The sequence below is a fragment of the Apiospora phragmitis genome (assembly GCF_038363925.1).
Source record: "Apiospora phragmitis strain CBS 135458 chromosome Unknown utg000010l:1.0-9815664.0:1.0-9183399.0, whole genome shotgun sequence".
Taxonomy (NCBI): domain Eukaryota; kingdom Fungi; phylum Ascomycota; class Sordariomycetes; order Amphisphaeriales; family Apiosporaceae; genus Apiospora; species Apiospora phragmitis.
In genome coordinates this window covers 1116206-1136848 of record NW_027117409.1, presented here as the reverse complement: position 1 = coordinate 1136848, position 20643 = coordinate 1116206, and the positions used below count along the sequence as shown (strand labels likewise).

Here is a 20643-nt window from a genome sequence, read left to right as displayed (position 1 = left end):
TTGGCACTTCTCATGACCTCTCTCTCTTTCTCTCTCGCGCTCCAACGTGGCTGGTGAATGGTTTCGGTGGAAGTTCTATGTTTGACTGACTGTTGCTTCTAGGGAGGGGCGGATGAGCTGCTTATTCAGGAGTTGGATGATGGCAAGCTATGCTGCCATCAGATCTCTAGATGGCTTGCGTTCTGTCTTTATCCTACCCCTATTGACATGGGCTTGGCTTTGGTTGGGTATCGAGGCGAATGGTGTATGTGTAACGTTTTTTTTTTATGCGGGTGTGTATTACGTACGTGATTTCAATGTCTGGATTTCTTCTGGCTCTTAGGAATGTATACTGCTGATTAAGGGTACTTATTAGTAATACCTATTACCACATACAAACAGACACCTCGAGCCTGCTTTGGAAATGGAATGAGTGCCTCGGCCTTAACACAATACACGGCTTCTTGGCGATGATGGATGTTGAAATGGCAGGGCCCTTACTGTACGATACAGCTGTGCAACAGAAGCAGGCCACATAGGGTATTGTATTGTACCCCTGGACGGACCAGATGATTGTATCTGCCTGTTCATGTGGGTTACATGGAGTATCAGAACTCGCTTGGGCGGGACTGACGAATCAGAGTAACTCATGATTCGCTCATGAACAATCATCTTCACCTTTACTAGACCGAATGAGATATGTTATATTGTATCCAACGTGAGTAGAGCAAATAACAAATACCATGATTTGAGGATTTTGCAAAGCTTGTAAATGGTTTTTCGCTAAGATAATCCCTTTTGAAACATACTTTACACGACATGGACTGCATTGCCCTTTAGGATACAAAATCCCAGGAGAAAAAAAAAGGACAGAGTAGGAGTTAATGGAAAGTACTGAAAAACGCCTTGAGATGATGCCATTGCCCCTTATTCCCCCTATCTAACGCCAACCCAGTGAGAGAGTGTCTCATTCATGTTGTCTCTAGAGATCGTGTAAACCTTGTAAAACTCCGTCCCTACCTCTCAGGAGAGAGGTCACCCTAGAGAGTTCCTTAACGCCGCTATAGCTAGAAAAAAAGGGAAGTGATTCAAAGTAAAAAGAGAAATCGGAAATGACACAACCGGTCGCAAAATACCCTGTTGCTTGCTTGCTTGTGGTGTGATTACCCCCGTTACGTTTTTGGCCACTGCCCACAGCAACAACACCACCCAATCACGTGATGAAGACCTTCTTCAGCAGCTCGGCCGGGTGAGCCTGCCCGGTTCGCAAGTCCTTAATCTTCCCCTCGGGCAGGCCGGCCTTGCGCGAGTACTCCTCGAGGCGGGCCTTGCCGTAGGCGCGGTCGTTGGGCAGCAGCAGCAGGTCGGGCTCGACGTGGGAACTGCGTGTGGTGGGCGTAGGGCACGGCGCGCGCGAGCGCGTTGAGCTCGGTGCTGCAGATGGGGCAGACGGAGCTCGCGAGGCTGAGGCTGGTGGCGTGCGAGGGCGCCGCGGCGAGCGAGGCCGGGTGCGACGTGGCACGCGGGCGTCTTGAGGGCCGAGAGGCCGACGAGAGCGCCATGTGCAGCAGTGGGATCGAGGGCAGGGCGAGCAGCGTGTTGTGCGTTGCTGAACAGCTCCGCCAGCATCTCCCACCGCGACGGCGAGTACAGCGCCCGGTAGTCCGGGTAGCTGGCCGCGCGCTGCGGCGGCACCGCCAGGAGGCCGCAGGCCTGGCGCACTTCCTTGGGGTGGGACGCGCGGTAGGGTTGCAGGTACTTCTGGGCGTGCTTGATGGCTTCGGCGAGCTTTGTCTTTGTGTACGGCCGGACTAGTTCGATATATTGCTGATAGCGGAGCTCGAACTCTAGGTTGCTCTGCGTGACATGCCAATGTTAGTGACCCTTACCATGCGGACGCCAGAGGGAGGCAAGTTGAACTTACATCCATCTTCCGCAGCTCCTTCTTGATATCACCGGCCGTACACCACGCCAAGGCCTCGGCGACACTGCCGTTCCGCAGGCACTGGCTGATCCGGCCCGTGGTCTCGAACGTCTCGACGTCGACCAAGTCCCCGATGCCGCGCTCCTCGGCCAGCATGCGGGCGCTCGTGCCGTAGCCGGCGCGCAGCAAATAATCGACCAGCAGGCGGTCGAGGCGGACGCGGCTCCAGACCTCGTACTTGACGTCCTCGGTGCTGTGCATGGCGTAGAGCTCGGCGAGGTGGCGGACGCGGGCGGCCTCGTGGCGGTAGAGGCGGGCCTCCCTCGTCGGCGAAGGCCGAGAGCTTGCGCTTGACGCCCTTCATGCGGGCCAGCATGCTGTCGAGCGAGCGCAGCACGTCGTCCGGGCGCGCCTTGCCGTTCATGGCCGACGTCGCCGTGTCCTTGAGCGTGTTCTTGACGAAGGAGCCGTCGCGCTCGACTTCATAGTGGGCGGAGCGGAAGTTCTTGCGGAGGAGCTCGAAGGGGGAGCCGGAGGAGGGGCTGGTCCTGTTTTTTTTGTTTGCGGTTTCGGGTCAGTGAGAGAAGTTCCTCGTTTCTTATTTTATGGTGGGCGGAAGTTGGGCTGGCTGGTAGGAATCTATCTAGGGAGAGCGCCACTTACGAGAAGCAGGTGGTTCTCATGGTCGAGCTTTGCGTATTCGCGGTCGCCCATAATGGCGAATCGACTGGTTGTCGTCGAGCTGTTGGAGCTCTTGGATTTGTTGAGGATTTGTTTACAATCTTTGTCGCGAGCAGAGTTTGGGTGAATGGGGAGATAAGGAAAGGTAAAGCTCCCGAAGTCAAGAGTCAGTTATGAATTGACGTTGTTAGAGGATCGGCAGCTATCCGTAATGGCCGCTGTACTCGGTGGAGACGTGGGTAATGGTCCCTGGGCAAGTACTCGCGTACCGTAGCGGGGGATCTCCTTTGCAGGCTTCCGGTAAGGTGCAGTTACATCTGAAGAGACAATCTACTTTATGAACTCTCTGGCAAGATCATGCTATTAGCTTAGAGCTTAGCTTCTCTTGAACTTCTTCGTGGGCTTTGCTACCACAGTTAATACAACTACACATTCCCCTTATATTTTTCAATCAAGTATAGCATGTCCTCCAAAGCCTGCGCCCTCGCCTTGTTACCTACCTGGCCTCTGAGCCGAATACATGATACGTCCCTTGATGGCATACAGGCGCTTGCGATCATCACACTCCGCCTTCACGCGCATAGATTTGAATATATATTTTCTCTATCCCATGATTTAGGGGATAGGATGGGAATGGATACACCTCGCGATGGCTAGCACGACTATGTAGACTCTTTCTGGCGCCAATCCAGACCCTTGGCGTCCAGCATCCACAGCATGGCAGCTACCATCCACCCGAGACCAGCAAAGAGGACAAAGGTCCAACCTGGACCCATGCCGCGCAGCATGAGGTCCAGGAGAGCAAGCCCGGCCGCCGCCATCTCGCAGCGAATGAAGTTGTTGGCGGCCTGTGCCGTGGCCGATGCCTCGGGATGTATGTCGACGAGCAATGTGCTCAAGCCCTACATTCAGTCACTCAGCCAGTCTCCAGGTAGCCGGCCTACATCAGGAGTTCCCCACGCCGATTTCGAATGCGTACCGTGAATATTCCCTGCTCCGTCACTCCGATGAAGAATTGGAGGACAAGCGGCGCTGCCATATGCTTTACGAAACTGTCAGTATATGCGATATTCATGGTTTTGTAGTGTACAGGAGCTGAACAGGAAGCCCAGCCATAGAATAGATAGAGTATGCTGCGAATTTGCCTTACCGTCCTTTGCTGGAGTGACCAGCCATATCCCACGATGAAGAAGGAGCACAGCGCGACCGAGTATTTCATGCTCCGGAGACGAGCATGCTCGATGGGGAAGCGTCCGAGGTCGTCGCCTCTCGTTTTGTCAGCGGGCATGCCCTGCGTTGCAGCGACGTGTCGGTAGTCCCAGTCGAGTATCTTGCCAGTGCCGAAGGCGGCCATGGCGCAAGCCACGCCAAACGGCAGGTAGGTCAGGCCCGAGACCAGGCCGGATACGTGGTAGATCTCGGTGAACAGCGTAGACAGGGAAGCCTGGAGACAGGAGTAGATGGTGTAATGAACCCCCATGCAGCCGACCACTATGGCCGTGCGGCGATGTCGGAGCAGAAGAAGGCATGCGAGCGGGTTGGGAAATACCGAGGCCGACTTGGGTTTTCCCGAGAGCACGTGTTGCCCCTCGGCGTCATCACAATCGTCATCACGGCGAGAAGAGGTGGCAGGCGGTGCCAGTATGGGCACGAATGCTCTATGCACACCCCTTAGGACGGATGCTACCGTTTCCGACGATGGCCCTCGAAGTCTCTGGCAGGAAGAGAGCCATAGACAGCAGGCAGCACGGGGAGATGATGGAGAGGAACCAGAAGATGGCCCTCCAATCCCATCGCAACAACAGAAGCCCACTGATGACTGGCCCAATACTGGGCGGCGTATTAAGACTTTTCGCGAAGAGAAAGGATGAGCAACTGCTTTCAACCGACAAGGGATATAATTGATTGTGATACATGCAAGAAAGATATGATGCCCGAGTAGCCACCCCTCTCAGCAGGGGTAAACAAATCCCCTAGGACACCATATGTCACAGAATACGTTCCTATAAGGCGGAGAGAGGGTGTACAAGCCAGTTCTTTAGTCTTTGTTTAGAGTCTTCGAGACCCCATGATTGGAAACTATATGCTTACCCGAGATCCCCGCGCTCTGCAGCATGCGCAGGAAGAACAGCAGCCCGAAGGAGCGCTGCAGCGCCAGCCCGACGTTGGCGGCCACGTAGACGGCGAGCGTGGCGAGGAAGACGGGGCGGCGCCTGAGCTTGTCGGCGGCGTTGCCGACGAGCGCGGGGAAGACGCCCGACATGACGAGGTATGACGTGACGGTAAGGTTGATCTGCTCGACGCTGACGCCCAGGTCCGCCGACAACGCCGGGATCGCGGGGAAGTAGATGAAGCTGCTCAGTGACGAGAACCAGCCGCCGAACGCGACGACGACGATGATCCATCGCTTCTGCCACGGCTGGAAGGCCGAGTACGGCGTAGGAGCTGTCGTCTCGGGCGGTGATGGTCCTGTATTATCACTCACAGGTTCGATAGCATCCGGTTCGGCCATCTTCGCTGAGAAGTAAACAGTATTGAGGTGCGAGGTATGGATCGTGGTGACCGTTCGACCTACGCCAATTATCGGCGTTGGTTCGGCCGGGGTTCCCAGCCTGTCGGGCCGTGCAGTTGCATGCTGCTGCTTTCTTGGCAGCCTCTCCAAGTGAGCAAACACACCTGCTTGTTCTGGCTACCATTATTCCCTTCTCAGAACAGGGGAAGGATTTACTATCACTGGGGGACTTTGCCCTTGATTCAAAATGATTGCTGACAAGCAATGCACGGCATTTGCGTACCGTGGTGCTCTCAGAATGATGCACACAATGTAGTTCTGTTCATGTGTTTACAATTTATTATATATAGTATATCGAGTTCGATTCATCTGTCTCGGCATGCCATTATCTCCTTTTTGGCCTCTAGCAGTAACCCTCTACCATGCTGAACCCATATCACTCTTGACCAGTGCTAATTCGCCCTTACTCGGGCATACGAACGACCCATCTTTTTGCACGTGGCACAGCTTCAGACTGGCAGCGTTGATCCAGTCACGGGGGGAGGAAGAAGTGCTTCGTGATGTGTTCATTGCTGCTGCTGCTGCTGGACAGGACCTGAGCAGTGCATATCCATAAGCTCTAGTTAAGGAAGACAAGACGTCCATCCGCATGCAGGCCAAGCGGGCGTTCGACGGCTGCGGCAAGCGCTTGGGGATGGGGAGTGAGCGTATTAGGGGATCGTTGGGCCACTGGTCCGGTGGTTTTCGAAGAAGACTCGTGTCCACCAAGGCGAAGTGGTGTTGGCGGCGACTAGCAACGACTGAAGATGTAATAGCTAGCACGACATTGGGGCTATAAGAAGGGCCCAAATCCTCGATGCTCATCGGCGAGTCTGGACTGGAATGTTGGTTTCCGTTCTGTAGGTCCAGTGCTATTTCGTATTGTACTTCTAGTGATGACCAGTGATGTCCGGTGATCTTGTTAGCCGAGACTGCTATGATCGTCTCGGGATCGGATGGGTGCAGACTCCATCGGGAAACACTCTGGCTGTCAGCTTCCTGCTCGCACAGGAGCTCCCATGATGGTACCGCAAAAGCCTGGAGCTTCCCCGCGCCTGCAACGAAAAGGTGGCTTGCAGTGCTGTCGAAAAGCAGTTGTTGGGGCGCACCTCGTCCTGCTTGCCCCTTCTCTGTCATCGAGTTCTTCACTCTCAGAGCTTGTTTTGGGTTCTTGGCGCCCTGGCCCTGGACCTTTTCCAGGGACTTGACCGCGATCCGTCCGTTTAGAAGCGAGTATGCTAGGAATTTGTTGTCCCAGCTCCAGGCAATGTGGCCGATCCCCATGCTGCCAAAGGTAGATTGCACAACATGGTGCTTGGTGTTGGCGGGGGCATTGTATATCTCCAGAGCTCCACTGTCGTTTCCGTAGGCAAGTAGATCGCCTTTACCAGAGACTGCGACGGCCGTAATGGCCGGCTTACTCTCGGCGTAGGTTTCCGAAGCCGTGAATGATATAGATGCGCTGCGGCTGTCATCACCACCGTCGGACCAGGAATCCGTTTCCCACTCGGAGCCTACCATGCTTTCGTCGTCACTGGGGGTCTCCTTTCTGATATCCACGAGGCGCATCAGGCAGTTGGGCTCCCAGATATTGCAGTAGGATCCTCTCAGGTCATAGAACCGACGGCTGTTTGGGTTGAACAGTATCCTCTTGATGATGTCCTCGGAAGACAGCTTGTATATGAGAGCCATGTGGTGTGAATCGTATACTCTGGCATATCCCTTCACACCGCTTGTAGCGAAGACCAAGCCATTGGGGGCCATTGCGATTTCGTTGGGCGTGGCGTCCAGTTCTTGCTTCACCTCTTCGTGCGTGTCGAGGCCAGGCGAATCCGGCAGCCACTTGAAGATATTTCCGTCGCGATATATGCCAAACACGTGGCCGCTGAATGGGTGGAACACTACTCTGTTCACCCCAGTCCACATGTTGTTGTTTGTCTGCCTTGCTTGGAGCGCCGGCGACACCTGGCTACCATTACCGGCGGATCAATATTCCAGACAGATAAGGGGAAACCTCGGTAGGCAACGGCCATCTGGGTACTATCGCTGTTGAACGCCACCGATGATGGTGAATTGAGGAAAGCACCCTCGGGAAGGGTCGTCTCCTCTAGCAAGGAGCTCTCAAAGGCCTCCCACGCGGCTGTGTCTTGATCCAACGAAAGGCGATGAACAGTTCGGAGATCAGTAGTAATTATCATATCACTTTCACTCGTAAACCTCATCGATATCGCTCGTGCCCGGTGCGGATTGTCGACGATAGCTAATAATGCGCCATCGCTGACCTTCCACACCCTGGTCATTGACATGCCATAAGATGCAAGACAGGCCCCAGAAGGCTGAAGCAGATGGCAAAAATGGGTTCCAGAGCACAGAACGTGCGGGACTCCTGGAAAAGGGTTGTGTTCCACAGGGTTATATTGCCTTGGGGAGAGTCGTCTGCCACGGCCAGGTATTGAGGGCCAACGTCGACCTGCATCGTCTGAGATGAGCCGCCCGACACTCTGGCCAGACAGTCATCCCAATCACTATCCGTGAGACCTGGAGACACTAATACTTACAGCGTTCCCAGTGAACTGTTGATGCATGTTTGAGCTCGTCGCGGAGAGAGGTGCCACGCAAGTGTATATAATGCTTGGGTCCTCCAGCAGATGACTGCCAAATTTGGCTGCAATCTTCAGCAGATCCACGGCCCAGGTTTCGAGCAGGGCAATATCGGTCAAGCGGTGCAGAAGGGGTGCTCTGTTCGAGTCCACCCGTTTCCTCCTTTGGACATACTCGTTCACTGCCTTGGATGCTGAGATTAGGTCAAAGAGTTGACCTCTCATCGCAAGCCACTGAATCCAGGCCAGCAAATTGGCTCCTTGGAAGAACTTCACCAAAGTGTCGAGTACGCGTTCCGATTCCGCAGAGCACGTGTGCAGGTGAAATATCCAGGCGATGGCAGCATACGACAGAAACTGGGGCGTTTTGCCTTGAGCAATTCGTGTGCGTAGGTTTCGGCTCAGGAGCAAACCGAAGCACTTCAAGAAGATATCTTCATGAACTGCCCGCGGGAGAAATCAAATGGCAGTTTCTTGCAACTTCTCAGGTACTCACGCGCTGTGTGGTGCACAAGGGTGACCCGACTTTGGGAGTCTATGACCACCAGTTGACCGCATACCTCAGTTGCGGTGTGTTTCAAGTCCATGACTTTAGACAGTTGAGCATTGTGAATCTCTCGCAATTCCTCGACAGCAAGTGGCCGCTTAGCATAAGTTGCCCAGCTGAGGAGTATCCTGGCCAGCTGGATCTCCTCGTCGATATCGAGCTTGGAGACTGTGGAGACCATTCGCTCGTACAGCTCGTTCATGCCGCTCGGGGTAGATTCCAGAACCCTCACGACATCGTCCTGCAGATGACACCTGGAGATTCGGTCAATGACCAGAGAGACCCAGAGGAAGCTCCCCTCAGAACTCCGCATGACGTTCTTGACGGTCCCATCTCTGAATTCTTTGTCCGGAATGAATAATTCTATCTCTTCGGCTGCGACCCTTTCGATGTCTCCCAGATTACTGGGAAGTGGTAACGCCGTAACATCGATGGTGCGTTTGGCCCTCTGGAATGCCTGGGCTAGATGAGAGAGCGGCCGGCTCAGAACGAGGATCCGCACGACGCCCTTAAAGCCCCTTATTTCAGAGATAAGATCTACGAAGGTCCGACTAGACTCTGATGAGTCCAGTCCGTCAATCACCCAAAACAGGTTGGGTGGAAGCGATAGACTCGCCAATACTCCCTTGAAGACAGTTCTCCAAACAGTAGGTCCATCTGCCTTTTCGAGGCCTGTCCCGGTTTCTGACATTTCAGACAGAGCTTGTCTGAAGCTCGGCATATGGAGAGCCATTTGATATGCCAGTGACCGGAACATTGGACCCAACGATCGTCTGTTCTCATCACTGTATTTGAAGAAGTAATAACTGCAGCGCGCCTTGTCGTCTTCGAGAAGACGATCGACCACGAGAGAAGCTTGGACGCTCTTCCCACTCCCGGGCTTCGCATGCAGCCAGAGAACTCGCGAATGGGGACTGGACGAATCCCACCACTCAGCAAACTTGTCGTGGCGAAAGAGGCCCTCGCAAGTGCCAGCTCTCCGTGAATCGCGCAGCAAGGCCAGATCGTCATCTGGTGGACTTGACAGCCCGAGCATTTTGCTTATCCGATTCATGTCGTTGGCGTAATCGCCAACATGGATATCAGCTTCTTCGTAGTCGGGCTGAACCACACTCCGCAGAGCACCAATGACTGACTGGTAATTCGGATCTTCTGGGGAGGTGAATTTGCAGACCTCATGGTGGTCCGCATTAAGGGGTTGGGAAGTCTCATTCGGATAACCCAGCGTAGACGAGTTCTTTTCCAGGACTTTCACGGATTTCGGTCCGATGAAGGTAGCGAGCGTCTCGTAGAAGGAGAAGATGCGCAGATTACCAGCATAGTGCCTGAAAGATTCGTTCAACTCGTCTATCGTAAGACTGTTCTGTGTGAGTTCATTGATGTAATCTTTGGAGGAGTGGCCAAATATGGAGCTTGAGAGGATCTTGTTGAGTGTATCGGCCAAGTCGGTCCCACGGTGAGGCGTAGAGAGAAACAAGACAGATTTAATGCTCACGACTATCGGCTGGTACTCTTCATTCAGCTGGCCTTGGATGTAAGCTCTCTTGAAGACGAGGCCTCCCATCGAGTGCGCTACAATGACTATGGGGACTTGGCCCATCCGCTCCGCTCCACTCTCGCCATATTTCAGACGGAAAAGGAGGTCCTTGGCAAAATCGTTAATGGAGAGAGAAGCTTGACTTTTAGAAGCTACAAGTAGTAGATTTTGATGGTCAGCTTGGGTCTGGCCCGGCCTGTCTGTAGGACGTCACTGCGACTCACCATAATGCGCATTGTAGCCAAACGTGAGAATCCGGGCCCGTTAGGAAGCCTGAGCTGAGGCCATAGATAGTTCAGATCCCCATTTCTGGACCATGTACGTCGACTAAGATCATGATTTATGTGAGCTGAAAGGTGCCATTATTTGACAGGAGATGCGCGCTGGGAATTACTACTCACCTGGTCCCGCCTAACCCGTGAATAAAAAGAATGTCAACGGTGCGGCTCTGCTCCGGCAGGTGAAGCATATGGAGACCCAGCGGATCCTCACGCCGTTCGTATGACCGTTGTCTCCGATGGCTCGAGTCAGGGGCTGCCGCAGCTACAAGCTGGCCGTGAACATCCGAGAGGTTGCTCCTTTCCGAGCCTCGCCGACCTTGTCGGTCTTTCAGAATCTCTTGAGCCGCACTAGAATGTCGCCGCTCTGGAAGAGTGATGGACGGACCAGGAGCCTCTTCTGGATGGACTTGGATATCCGGTGTCAGCGTTGTCCCGGAATCCGAGGACGGCTCAGAGGACGATCTGGCCTTCTCTCGTAGTCTTTTCCACTGTTCAACGGCATATTAGCGACTTCGAGGGGATTGCATTGATTACCGCCACTTGAGCTAAGATAAGCGCTTCAGAAGACACTTTCACTCGGACATTGCAGACTCACCATCTTCACTTAGGTGTACTCCGAACTTAGCCTAGTTATATAAGAGAGGTTGGACATGGAAGCAAAGACACGCTCAAAGCCAGCCTCGTGATGTCTAGCCGACCAGAACGTAGGCGCGTAGTCCTGAAGCATACGACAGGCGCCACGCCTTGTTAGGAGGTGTGTCGGTCTGGAAGGGGGGGGGAGGGGTAACGATGCACCAGGATCCAATAGGAGGTGATCGGATCATTGAGAGGAAGCAGGCTGCCTTGGCACTCCTTATGGTTTTGTTGCATGGTGCCGCATATCCATGCACTCAGCCCTGCTGGGCGGTTAGTAGATAAAGGTGAGCCGTAAGAATACGCCCGGCCGGTTGGTATCACGCCAGCCCCTGGGCGGCAACGGCCAATCATAACCCCTTGTACTACCACTGGCGATAACGCAGGCAGCCTTGGCCAAGGCAGTACTTAAGCCGACACCTCCTCAGTAATTGCCCGAGTAAGTTATGTGGTTCTGTTACGATATACTCGGTGCTTTGAGTACTGGAAAGTGACTAAGATGGCTATTGTAGCAATAGGGAACGGCCCCAAGGTGCTCGACGTGCCTGAAATCGTAGTGCCAAGCCACCATGGCAACTTTCCTTCGGGATACTGCGGTAATCGAAGGTGCGTCTGACCCCGGAAACAACATGTTCATTTGAAGATCAAGCTGACGTCGTTCTCCCTCCCAAGCCTTGCCACAGGGTGACACAGTCATTTTGGCCGAGCGTTACGGCAACTCGGCCTGGTCAAGCACTGCCAGGATTACTGTCCAGAAAGAGGATGGCAGTCTGCACGACTACTTCGCCAAAATCATTACGGGGGAGCTGGCCGAGGCTCGAGTGCTCGGGGAGTACAACTGTATGCTGGAGCTGTGGAAGACCATGCCAAGCATCGTTTCCCAGCCCCGAGCGCACGGGAAGTGCCACGGCCTCGATGCCGCCTGCTACTTCGTCTGCGATTACTTGGAGATCGACCATCGCCCGCCCGATGCGGCCAAGCTCGGCGCGAAGATCGCCGAGCTGCACCGGGTGAGCGAGTCGCCGACGGGCCAGTTCGGCTTCCATGTCACGCCGTATGATGGAAAGCTTGCGCTCGCTGCTGAGTGGGACCCCTCGTGGGTATCTTTCTATGGGAAACTCCTGAAGGGGGTCTACCAGCATGACATTAGGGTGAACGGATACTGGAAGGAGCTCGACGACGCCATGGAGTTGATCCTGACCAGAGTCGTTCCGCGATTGCTTGGGCCACTTGAAGAGGACGGAAGGACCGTCAAGCCATGTCTTATACATGGCGACCTGCGGGAAGAGAATATCGGAACAGAGCTTCGTACCGGGGAACTCTACATATTCGACTCCTGCGCTTACTACGCTCACCATGAAAGTATGTACTTATGCAGTGCTGAGATGACAGCTATCCTTGTCCCCCTTTTTCGAGATATCGAACACTCGGCAGAGCGATCGCTAATCCCGAGTCTCAGTGGCCATCGGCATGTGGCGGGTTGACCACCATCATATGAAGGCGAAGGAGTACCGCAACCAGTACTTCCAGAATTACGAGCCCGACGAACCGGCGGAGGAGTGTGATGATCGCAATCGCCTCTATGCTATCAGGGAGCTTATCATGTATTCGGCTCATGTACCGGGCAGCAAAGCGAGGGAGCAAGCTTTAGAGGATATGATGCATCTGATTGAGCAGTATGTTGAAGAAGACACACCGATGCTATAAGCGTGAGGAAAGTACGGGGCGGTGCGGGGCGGTAGGGGAATGGGCCAGGTAGGGAAAATATATAACGAGTATCGTTGTCATGAATTACTAGCCTATATGGACATGTGCCACAAAACCCTGTCTCGTACATGCGGAACCAAAGCCCAAACAAAGGGTTGCCCCTGGATAGTCTCACTATCAAACTATAAGCCTTCACATGCATATGCACCTACGCGATGGTATCAATCCAACGGAAACAACCAACCAACCAAACAAAGACTTTTCTAGCCCTGACCTAACGTGGTGTGACAGGCAATCCGTCTTCCGACCTGGGCTCCGACTTGGGTACATGGAGACCCGAAGACGGCATCGCCACCATCGGCGTCCGGGGCTCGCCGTGTGCCAATCCAATGTTGTGCAGCGACAGCATGGGCGTCGATATCTCATCGTCGTCATCATCGCAGCCGCTGGAGACGCTCTTGGTCCCCATCCTGGCCTTGCCCTTATCCTTGGATCTCCTGCTTGAAGCCCTGCTTGTGCTTCTGCCACCACCGATGCTGTTGGTGTTGACCTTGCTGTTGTTATTCGCGGCAATGAGGAAGGGGGGAGGGGCACGAAGACTGTCGCTACGGACCAAGCCGTCTTCGATAGTGGAATTCTGCGAGGACGAAGCAGCAGGAGCAGCAGCCGGTGTCCGCCCCTCTCTGCTACGTCCTTCGCCTGCATTTACCCCTTGGAACCTGACCCGGTTACCCTGGCCGCCTCTACCAAAAGTCTGCTGTATGCTCCCCATGGAAGATAGCCTCTCACGAAGAGGAGCGGTCTGCTCCAGCATCCTACGGAAGTTGATGCCACGATCTAGCGAGGAACCTCGAGGCGGTATGATGGGAGGGCGGTCCGGCGAGAATGACGAAGAAGTGCGCGGCGGCACCGAAGGGTTACCGCTAGCCGAGACGATGGCTTCATGGTGCCGGTTGGGAAGATTTGAGGGAGGCCTGATAGTAATGGCGGGGATATTCGGCGCGGCGAAGTCTTGCATGATGAAGTCGTGTATAAGGGCACTGGAACTTGTGGATATTAGCGTGTGATTTTCATTTCTAACTTCAATATTTAGAGCGGGCAAGTAAGAATATGCTTTACCTTCTTCTAGCAAAAGTACCCGGCGGTCCGTTTTTGGTACGTTTTTGGTGATCCATTTTTGAGTCCCCATTACTGCTGCTCATATTCCGGCGGTGGGCTGTTCCTCCCTATCGCGAAGCGCCGGCCAGCACTTGCCCATCCCCACAGCCAGAGCGTACCTGCGATACGTATCCAGTGCTTCTATGGTCATGCCGAAGAACAGGACGATGGGGATCGTGCTCAGTATCGGGATCCACGGCTGGTTCAGCGCAGCGAACGGGATCATCCAGCTGGGGACCAGCACCACTGAGTCCCAGGGGTACGGGTCGTCGGTGTGGTGGATGCGGTAATAGTCGTACGGCTTGAAGGTGCCCGTGTCTTTGATGGTGTAAACGAAGAAGGCCAGCATGAGCGGGACGTAGGGGACTATGATGGACAGGGACATCTGGTAGAGGCGGTGGCGTGTACGATTGGCTCGCGAGGCCGCCGAGCTGTTGCTGCTCAAGGCTGCGGCAGAAGCAATCGATATTGCACGGTAACGCTTCCAAGTCAAAACTGCAAGACTAGTCAGTACCTAATGGCCATCGCCGGCCAGGCGGGCAAAGCGAATAGGGGGGAGGGGGGGGGGGGTGTGGTAAGGAACCTAGCGCTACGTACAAGCATAGGGTACAGATCCAAGAGCAAAAATCATAGGCGGAACGCTGTACACAAATATCTTGGGCCAGCTGTTGTCATAAGTGGCCGAACATCCGACCAGTGTGCCTATGATGTAGCGCTGTGCCAGGTCGAACCAAGTGAACGCCAGCTGGACGAGGGGCATGGGGAAGATGATGAGGGCCTGGACCAAGCTGCGCCGCCGCTTCTCCCGCGGCGACAGCGCAGCGACCCGCATCAGCCCGACCTGCTGGGCCAGGTGCCGCATGACGGCGAAGATGGCGGCGGCATAGACGGTCTGGAGCGGGCCCGCGAGCCAGACCTGGAGGTCACACCAGCCCTCGCCATCCCACCAGAGGGCCCCAGTCGTCGTCGCGCCACAGCAGCGAGTTGACGACGGTGAAGAGGTTCATGAGGACGACGCCGACGATGAAGACGACGGCAGCGAACTCGCCGTTGCGCAGAAGCAGGCGGAACGGCACCCAGCAGAGCAGCGTGCCGAGGATGGCGAAGAGCACGCGGCACACCAGGTTGGCGCGCAAGCTTGCGCTGGCCGCTGTCTGGTGCTGCAGCAGGATGTTGGCGTCGGTCATTGGGGAAGAGATTATCTTGGTCATGTTGGTCAGTTACTGTCGTTCTTCTGTGAGCGAATGGTTTCGGCTGAGTAGCAAGACATTACTGTTTTGTATTCGACAGCCTAGAAAGGAGTGTTTAATAAAACGATATTATGAGAATTCATAGAGGAACAGGCTTTGTAGGTGCTGGCTGGGAGCTTTGTTTTTGACAGAACGCGACGTGAGCGAGGTAGAATAAGTCAACAATCGACAAAGTTGTTTCACAGTGAAAGCCTCGAGGGAAGTAAGTGTGAGTGATGTGATAGGATGTTATGATCAGCCACAGAACCAAATTCCCTTCTGAATAGCAACCCTCTTCTGTCTTCTACTCGTGGTGTTTAGGCCTGGTGAGCGTTGACTGGGAGACATGACCATCTTGGTAACCATTCGAAGAAACTCCAGAATCCAGCAACACACCTACTTTTCCAAACCGGAGAGCTGTAAGTTAGAGAATTTCATGAACTGGAAAAAGCGCCTACTGTAATTTTTTAATGGACTGCATCTACCAAAATCAGGTTGAATATATCACATCACATCTCCTGCAGCTCGCATTTCCAGATGGTACTACTTGTGTAGCTCGTTGAATCACAGTGACAGGAGATGACCCCGCCATACACTTGTACTTCGACCTCCTCTGATAAAGGTTTTTAGTTCCATCTATAAGCATTGCCAGAGGGACAAGTGTATCGAACAGGTGAGCAAGACGTAGTAGACGGAGTGGAAAGGGCGTCATAAATCGGGCCATGTCATTTCAGGTTTCTAAGTTCACAAATATGAATGAGAACTTCGAAGCGATCGAGTCCTTTATTGAACTATTCTCAATTTCAAGAAGAGTTGGTTGTACAAGTGTCAAGGTGAGGTTACAGATCGTTTGATTCGATTCATACTGTAGGTAAGTAGGTAGATAGGGCTGAAGGAGCGACTTGACATTGCGATATGCAATTGAATATGCAACTAAGCCAGAAATACCCGTATGAGCGGTATATGCAACAACCCTAGCTTAAGGAGCTCTGGCGATGCATAACCCTCATCTTATTGTGCTGCATTAGCCTGCTGGTTTAAATTAAATTATGTACATAGATACGCGTCCGGATAACGCGCGACCCCCGTGCCGAAGACCCTGTGAAACCACAACTCCATCGCATCGTGAAAACCCCATCAATTGATCCGTTTCCAGCAAACGGTATATCCATTCCCTCCGACTCCACCACAACTTTTCGGCTCTGCTCCACTGGAAACATTGTCGCCGCCACTACCGCCATCTCCATAGTAACTTTTTCCCCCCTCCTTACCAACAACAAATCGACCTTCATCCCCAAACATCCCTCCCCAAACCCCCCCATTTGAACCGCCAAAAAATCCAGAACCAACACCGCCAAAATGTTCGCCGCCTCCCGCTTCGCCTCCGCCGCCCCCATGGCCACGCGCACCTTCGCGCGCACCTTCAGCGCCTCGGCCGCGCGGCCCGGGCCAAGATCACCATCATCGGCAACCTCGCCGCGACGCCCGAGGTCCGGCCCACGTCGACCGGCCGCGAGGTCATCGAGTACGCCGTCGCCTCCAACTCGGGCCCCAAGGACAAGCGCGTCACCAGCTGGTTCCGCGTCGCCAGCTTCGAGCCTGAGGGCCCCCGCCGCGACTTCCTCACCTCGCTTCCCAAGGGGTACGTTTTCTCTCTCTCTCTCTCTCTCTCTCTCTCTCTCTCTTCTTCTTCTTCTCTGCTCTGGTTTCGGGGTCAGGATAGTGTAGATATTGTTTGATGTGAAATAAGAAGGAGGAGCGGGAAGGGAAGCTTGCATGAAGGGGAAAATAGAGGAGAATGCTAACTTCAGGACTACAGTGCCACCGTCTACGTCGAGGGTAACTGCGTCATCAAGTCCTACCAGGATCAGGAGGGCCAGAACCGCTCCTCCATGAACGTCTACCAGAGTATGTCTCAGGAAAACACCCAATCTCGTTTGATCCCAGATTTCTAACAAAGCTGCCAGCCAACATTGAAGTCCTCCGCAGGCCAGTCCAGAGCGAGGGTGAGGGTGAGGGCCAGTAAATTAGAAGAAAGCCAGGGGCTGGACTGACGCCTGGCGTCGCCGCCTCCCCCGAAGCTCTGAAAGCCGATAACAACAGCCGCGAGCCATTTTCGGCTGGTCGAACCTGTGTATATCGTATGCTTGCGGCATCCCCACTCTTGGAAACCACGATCAAAATTTTTCCCTATGTTTCTGCCGGCGTGTTGATGATTTGGGGGTCTGGCGTGTCCAGGGGGGTCGATACGAGCTCTTGTTGTAATACCACATGTATCGGATGGATGGGATGGAATGAAGGCAGTAGCTGATACCAATGTATTTCACGCCATGACCATGAACATTGAGACTCGAGCGCTTTTCTCCCGCACATTGTTTGTTGCTAATCGCAGGGCCGTTCTACCCTGATAAAGATGGCTCGGATGAGGCATCTTAGGCAGGAGATTGTGATTAACGCCAGCTGTTAAGCTGAAGCTCAAGCTCAAGAAGCAACAGTCGTGGTGGCAGCCACAGGAGCTGCCAAGGTAGCACCACTGCCAGCCTCCTGTTCCTGCTCTTCCTGCTCTTCCTGCTCTTCCCTCTCCTTCTTTTTCCTCGCCCGTCTCTCTCTTTGCTTCTCATTCGACACCCTCCTCTTCTCTTCCTGGTTCTCTTCGCGCCTCTGTGCCGTGGCCTGCTCCTCGCCCTCCAGCCGGCGCTGCTTGAGGCGCTTATTGATTTGGAGGTTTTGTTCCCCGTCTTCGCGCCTTAGAGGCTCTACGAAGCCCGTCATGACGGCACCGAGTTTTCTGCTACGTCTGTGACGGTGTTTTATCGTCGTTGCGTAGTTTAGGCTGCGGAGGGCGAGATCGTGGTAGAGCTGCTCCTCTTCTTCTTGCTTTTCTTCTTGTGTTTTTTGTCGTGGTTGTTGCTGGGGGTCGTGGGTGTTGTCGTCTACGAGATTGTCATTGTCGGGGTGCGGGAACGAACTACTTGGAGAGGCGGCTTTCGGTTGCTGATGGGTGATGTGAAAGCCACGGAGCGCGGGGGTGACCTTGTTGGAATCGGCAGCAGCGGCGGCTTTCCCGAGGCATATGGTATTGACCGCGTTCCATCGACTTTGCTGCCTTTTCATAGGGGCAGGTTGGGGCTCTGTGCTGTCGACTTGCATAGCATCTGGTGCCTCGTACGTTGGATTTTCGTCTCGGCGCCGTCTCTTCGGCACGTTCCCCGATGCATGGGCGTTCTGTCGACTGCCCTTCCCATCGGAGGATAGGAGCTGGCCCTGGCGATGCTTTTTGGGTGTCGCCACTACCTTCTTCCCTTATCCAAGCCAGCATCAGGTGCCTCGTCGGTAGACTCCTCGTTCCGGCGCTGTCTTTTCGGCGCATTCCCGCCTGCCTGATCTGCGGCCTCTCGATGACCATTCTCCTCATCCTCGGAGAGTGGAAGTTGACTCTGACGACGCTTCTTGGGTGTTGCCTGCGCCGCCTTCATCGTCTCCCGAAGAGTGGGAAGGTTCTTCCGTACAGAGACCCCCTTTTCTGTGAAGAATGCGGCATCCTGGGAACCACCTCTTGACTCGGATGGGACTGTGCTTTTGCCTTTTCTGGCAGGTAGAGGAGCAGCAGAAGGTGGCTTGAACATAGCCGTCTTTGGCAATCTCGGTTTCGGAGCATCCGTCCTTGGTGATTCATGGTGGCTGCTGCTGCTGGTAACCTCTCTGCTGCTGCTAGATTGCTGTTGATACTGCGTCGACAAGTCCTGAGTTGAAGGGGTCGGCCGTAATTGGAAGTCGTCGCGCTGGGTAGGTGAAGAAGGATCCGGAAGTAAAAGAGCCCCGAGGACGGACCTGGCCCTTTCATGGCTATTATCAGGTTCACGGTCAATACTGGGGTGCGACAGTGGTGGTGGTGGCGGCGGTGATGAAGCATCAACATGAGGTCCGACGTCAGGCCCCGAAACAATGACATGCCTTTGCGGTGATGAAGCTTCTTCGACAGTAGTAGGTCCAACAACATCTGGCTGTTCCTCATCAGGGCTCCTGAATTGCATAGCCGAGTGCGGGCGAGGATCTGACATGTTTTGGGCTGACATATCGTATCTTTTCCCTATCCCATTCTAAGGGATAGCCTTCTTCAGACTGGGCTCGTCTCTTGCTTGCAAACGAGGGTCTTTATTCGTTAGGGCCTTGAGAGAGTCTGCGCTTTTTCTGTACCTCGGCGCGGCAATTGAACTCGTAAAGAGGTTTCTTCGCGTCTTCCATTCTGAGTGTTCGGGGCTCACAAGTTTGATAAGATAGGAGGGACGCCAAAGCTATACCACAGGACTATACTCAAGGTGCGTTGGATTGTGAGAAAACAGCATTAATGGGCCTCTGCTATCCATAGCCGTTAAATAGTTCAAAGGACACTGGGAAAAGCGCTTGGCAGTTGAAAAGTACCCATCATTCCAGGCCACATAATAAGGTGACTGTAAATCATGGATTCCTCATAACTCTATGTGATGACCACTTCATTGTAAACATGGATGTACAGATACCTATTCTGGGTCGCCAATACAACTAAACTCCTCGTTCATGTCGTCTATTACTCTGTTCATCTGATGATAATTTAGATGTATGCGCAACACTGTTGTGGCCTCAGATGGAATACTTCGAGCAGTCTGGTCATCATATTAATCCAGGCATGCTTTGCGGTGTCTGTCAGAGGAAGAAGACAACCAAATACAGAATTTGAAGAAATTCGAGCTTCATTCTCTGTATAATGAGAGTTTCTACTGTGTAAAGTCTACCACAATATCGAAAAAGCTCTTGAAAGTGAACCAATGCTGGAATACCATAACAAACAAGAACCAAGCCTGACGAATCTCCCGTCTAGCCCATGGTGGGCTCGCACAGCCCAAGCTTGCCAGTTATAGCCACAATACATCACCAGGCTCACAACCCGTGCCCTAGCAAGTTCGCCAGCCTCATGTCCTCGTCATCCTCGAGGACTGACATCTCCGATCTGTCCTGGTACGAGTTCTCGCTTTTCTGGAAAGAATAGGGTATATGGTCATCCCATATGCGCATTGACGGAGTTCGCACAGCCTGGGCATGAGCACCAGTCCGAAGGACCGAGAATACACCGGTTTTCTGTGACTTCAAGTATTTCCTAGCCTCGATTTGTTGTTCAATCGAAGTTCTAGGAGAGTTTTCCCCGGTTTCGCGAGGTTTGGCCCCCTCCTCGTCAATGTCGTCGCCAGTGACTTCAGTGTCTTCAGTGCCTTCAGTGCCTCCGCCGGTGCCTTCAGTGCCTTCGCCGGTGTCTTCACCAGTGTCCTCGCCTGTGTGAACTTCTGTAGATGATCCAGCCGAACTCGCTAGAGCATAATAATTAGCAGACACATCCAAGAGAGTAAATAGCGTATGTTCCACTTACTATCGAGACCTGGGATATCTTCCAATATATCCGCTAGGATGCAATGGATGGAGCCGAGTACGTTATCTGGGGCCTTTTTGTCGTGGAAGCCCTGCTCGAGCTTCAGTCGGTCGAATATTTCAGTTGCTATCTCGCGTTTGCCAATCAGAGTCCCGGCCTCGAGTTGGAAATGGACGAATTCTCGCCAGAGGGAGCCCTCTGGTACCCACTCTGGGTCAGATTCCCTCTATGAGTAGCTCAAACTCGTCTAGAGTCATATTCCGTAGTATGTCTTGGGTCCTCCTCAGATAGTGCAATTCGGGCTCGGCCTTGCCACGGGCTAAAGCGAGTTGAGCCATGGCCGACTGCAGGAAGCTGGGGGGTAGATCAGGAACAGACAGACGCTCATCAATAGCCTCTTTGATGGCAGAAGGGT

At 53.8% G+C, this 20643-nt stretch overlaps 9 protein-coding genes across 9 annotated transcripts; 2 read left to right on the top strand and 7 right to left on the bottom strand.

Annotated features, from left to right (window-relative positions):
* Positions 1-1192: 1192 nt before the first annotated feature.
* PG994_010142 (uncharacterized protein) lies at positions 1193-2617 on the bottom strand (the record flags this gene model as incomplete). The annotated part of the gene is given in 5 exon segments (XM_066861551.1): positions 1193-1413; positions 1431-1836; positions 1904-2221; positions 2259-2420; positions 2567-2617. The coding sequence occupies 5 exon segments, from the start codon at positions 2615-2617 to the stop codon at positions 1193-1195; spliced, it is 1158 nt and encodes a 385-aa protein (XP_066710661.1).
* Positions 2618-3246: 629 nt separating this feature from the next.
* PG994_010141 (Itaconate transport protein) lies at positions 3247-5196 on the bottom strand (the record flags this gene model as incomplete). The annotated part of the gene is made up of 4 exons (XM_066861550.1): positions 3247-3486; positions 3564-4459; positions 4676-5101; positions 5160-5196. Coding segments are annotated over 4 exons (1599 nt in total), but the record flags the coding sequence as incomplete, so codon positions are not given.
* Positions 5197-5513: 317 nt separating this feature from the next.
* Positions 5514-10588, bottom strand: PG994_010140 (uncharacterized protein; the record flags this gene model as incomplete). The annotated part of the gene is given in 7 exon segments (XM_066861549.1): positions 5514-7100; positions 7115-7395; positions 7440-7673; positions 7690-8178; positions 8232-9961; positions 9976-10146; positions 10221-10588. Coding segments are annotated over 7 exon segments (4860 nt in total), but the record flags the coding sequence as incomplete, so codon positions are not given.
* A 714-nt stretch (positions 10589-11302) lies between these two features.
* On the top strand, positions 11303-12440 carry PG994_010139 (uncharacterized protein; the record flags this gene model as incomplete). The annotated part of the gene is made up of 3 exons (XM_066861548.1): positions 11303-11339; positions 11406-12095; positions 12193-12440. The coding sequence occupies 3 exons, from the start codon at positions 11303-11305 to the stop codon at positions 12438-12440; spliced, it is 975 nt and encodes a 324-aa protein (XP_066710658.1).
* A 274-nt stretch (positions 12441-12714) lies between these two features.
* Positions 12715-13458, bottom strand: PG994_010138 (uncharacterized protein; the record flags this gene model as incomplete). The annotated part of the gene is made up of 1 exon (XM_066861547.1): positions 12715-13458. The coding sequence occupies one exon, from the start codon at positions 13456-13458 to the stop codon at positions 12715-12717; it is 744 nt and encodes a 247-aa protein (XP_066710657.1).
* A 180-nt stretch (positions 13459-13638) lies between these two features.
* PG994_010137 (a-pheromone receptor PreA) lies at positions 13639-14809 on the bottom strand (the record flags this gene model as incomplete). Its single annotated transcript, XM_066861546.1, has 3 exons — positions 13639-14093; positions 14196-14490; positions 14546-14809. The coding sequence occupies 3 exons, from the start codon at positions 14807-14809 to the stop codon at positions 13639-13641; spliced, it is 1014 nt and encodes a 337-aa protein (XP_066710656.1).
* A 945-nt stretch (positions 14810-15754) lies between these two features.
* PG994_010136 (primosome PriB/single-strand DNA-binding protein) lies at positions 15755-16853 on the top strand (the record flags this gene model as incomplete). The annotated part of the gene is made up of 4 exons (XM_066861545.1): positions 15755-15777; positions 16077-16469; positions 16647-16735; positions 16795-16853. The coding sequence occupies 4 exons, from the start codon at positions 15755-15757 to the stop codon at positions 16851-16853; spliced, it is 564 nt and encodes a 187-aa protein (XP_066710655.1).
* Positions 16854-17308: 455 nt separating this feature from the next.
* PG994_010135 (uncharacterized protein) lies at positions 17309-17941 on the bottom strand (the record flags this gene model as incomplete). The annotated part of the gene is made up of 1 exon (XM_066861544.1): positions 17309-17941. The coding sequence occupies one exon, from the start codon at positions 17939-17941 to the stop codon at positions 17309-17311; it is 633 nt and encodes a 210-aa protein (XP_066710654.1).
* A 176-nt stretch (positions 17942-18117) lies between these two features.
* PG994_010134 (uncharacterized protein) lies at positions 18118-18888 on the bottom strand (the record flags this gene model as incomplete). Its single annotated transcript, XM_066861543.1, has 1 exon — positions 18118-18888. The coding sequence occupies one exon, from the start codon at positions 18886-18888 to the stop codon at positions 18118-18120; it is 771 nt and encodes a 256-aa protein (XP_066710653.1).
* Between the last annotated feature and the right edge of the window lie 1755 nt (positions 18889-20643).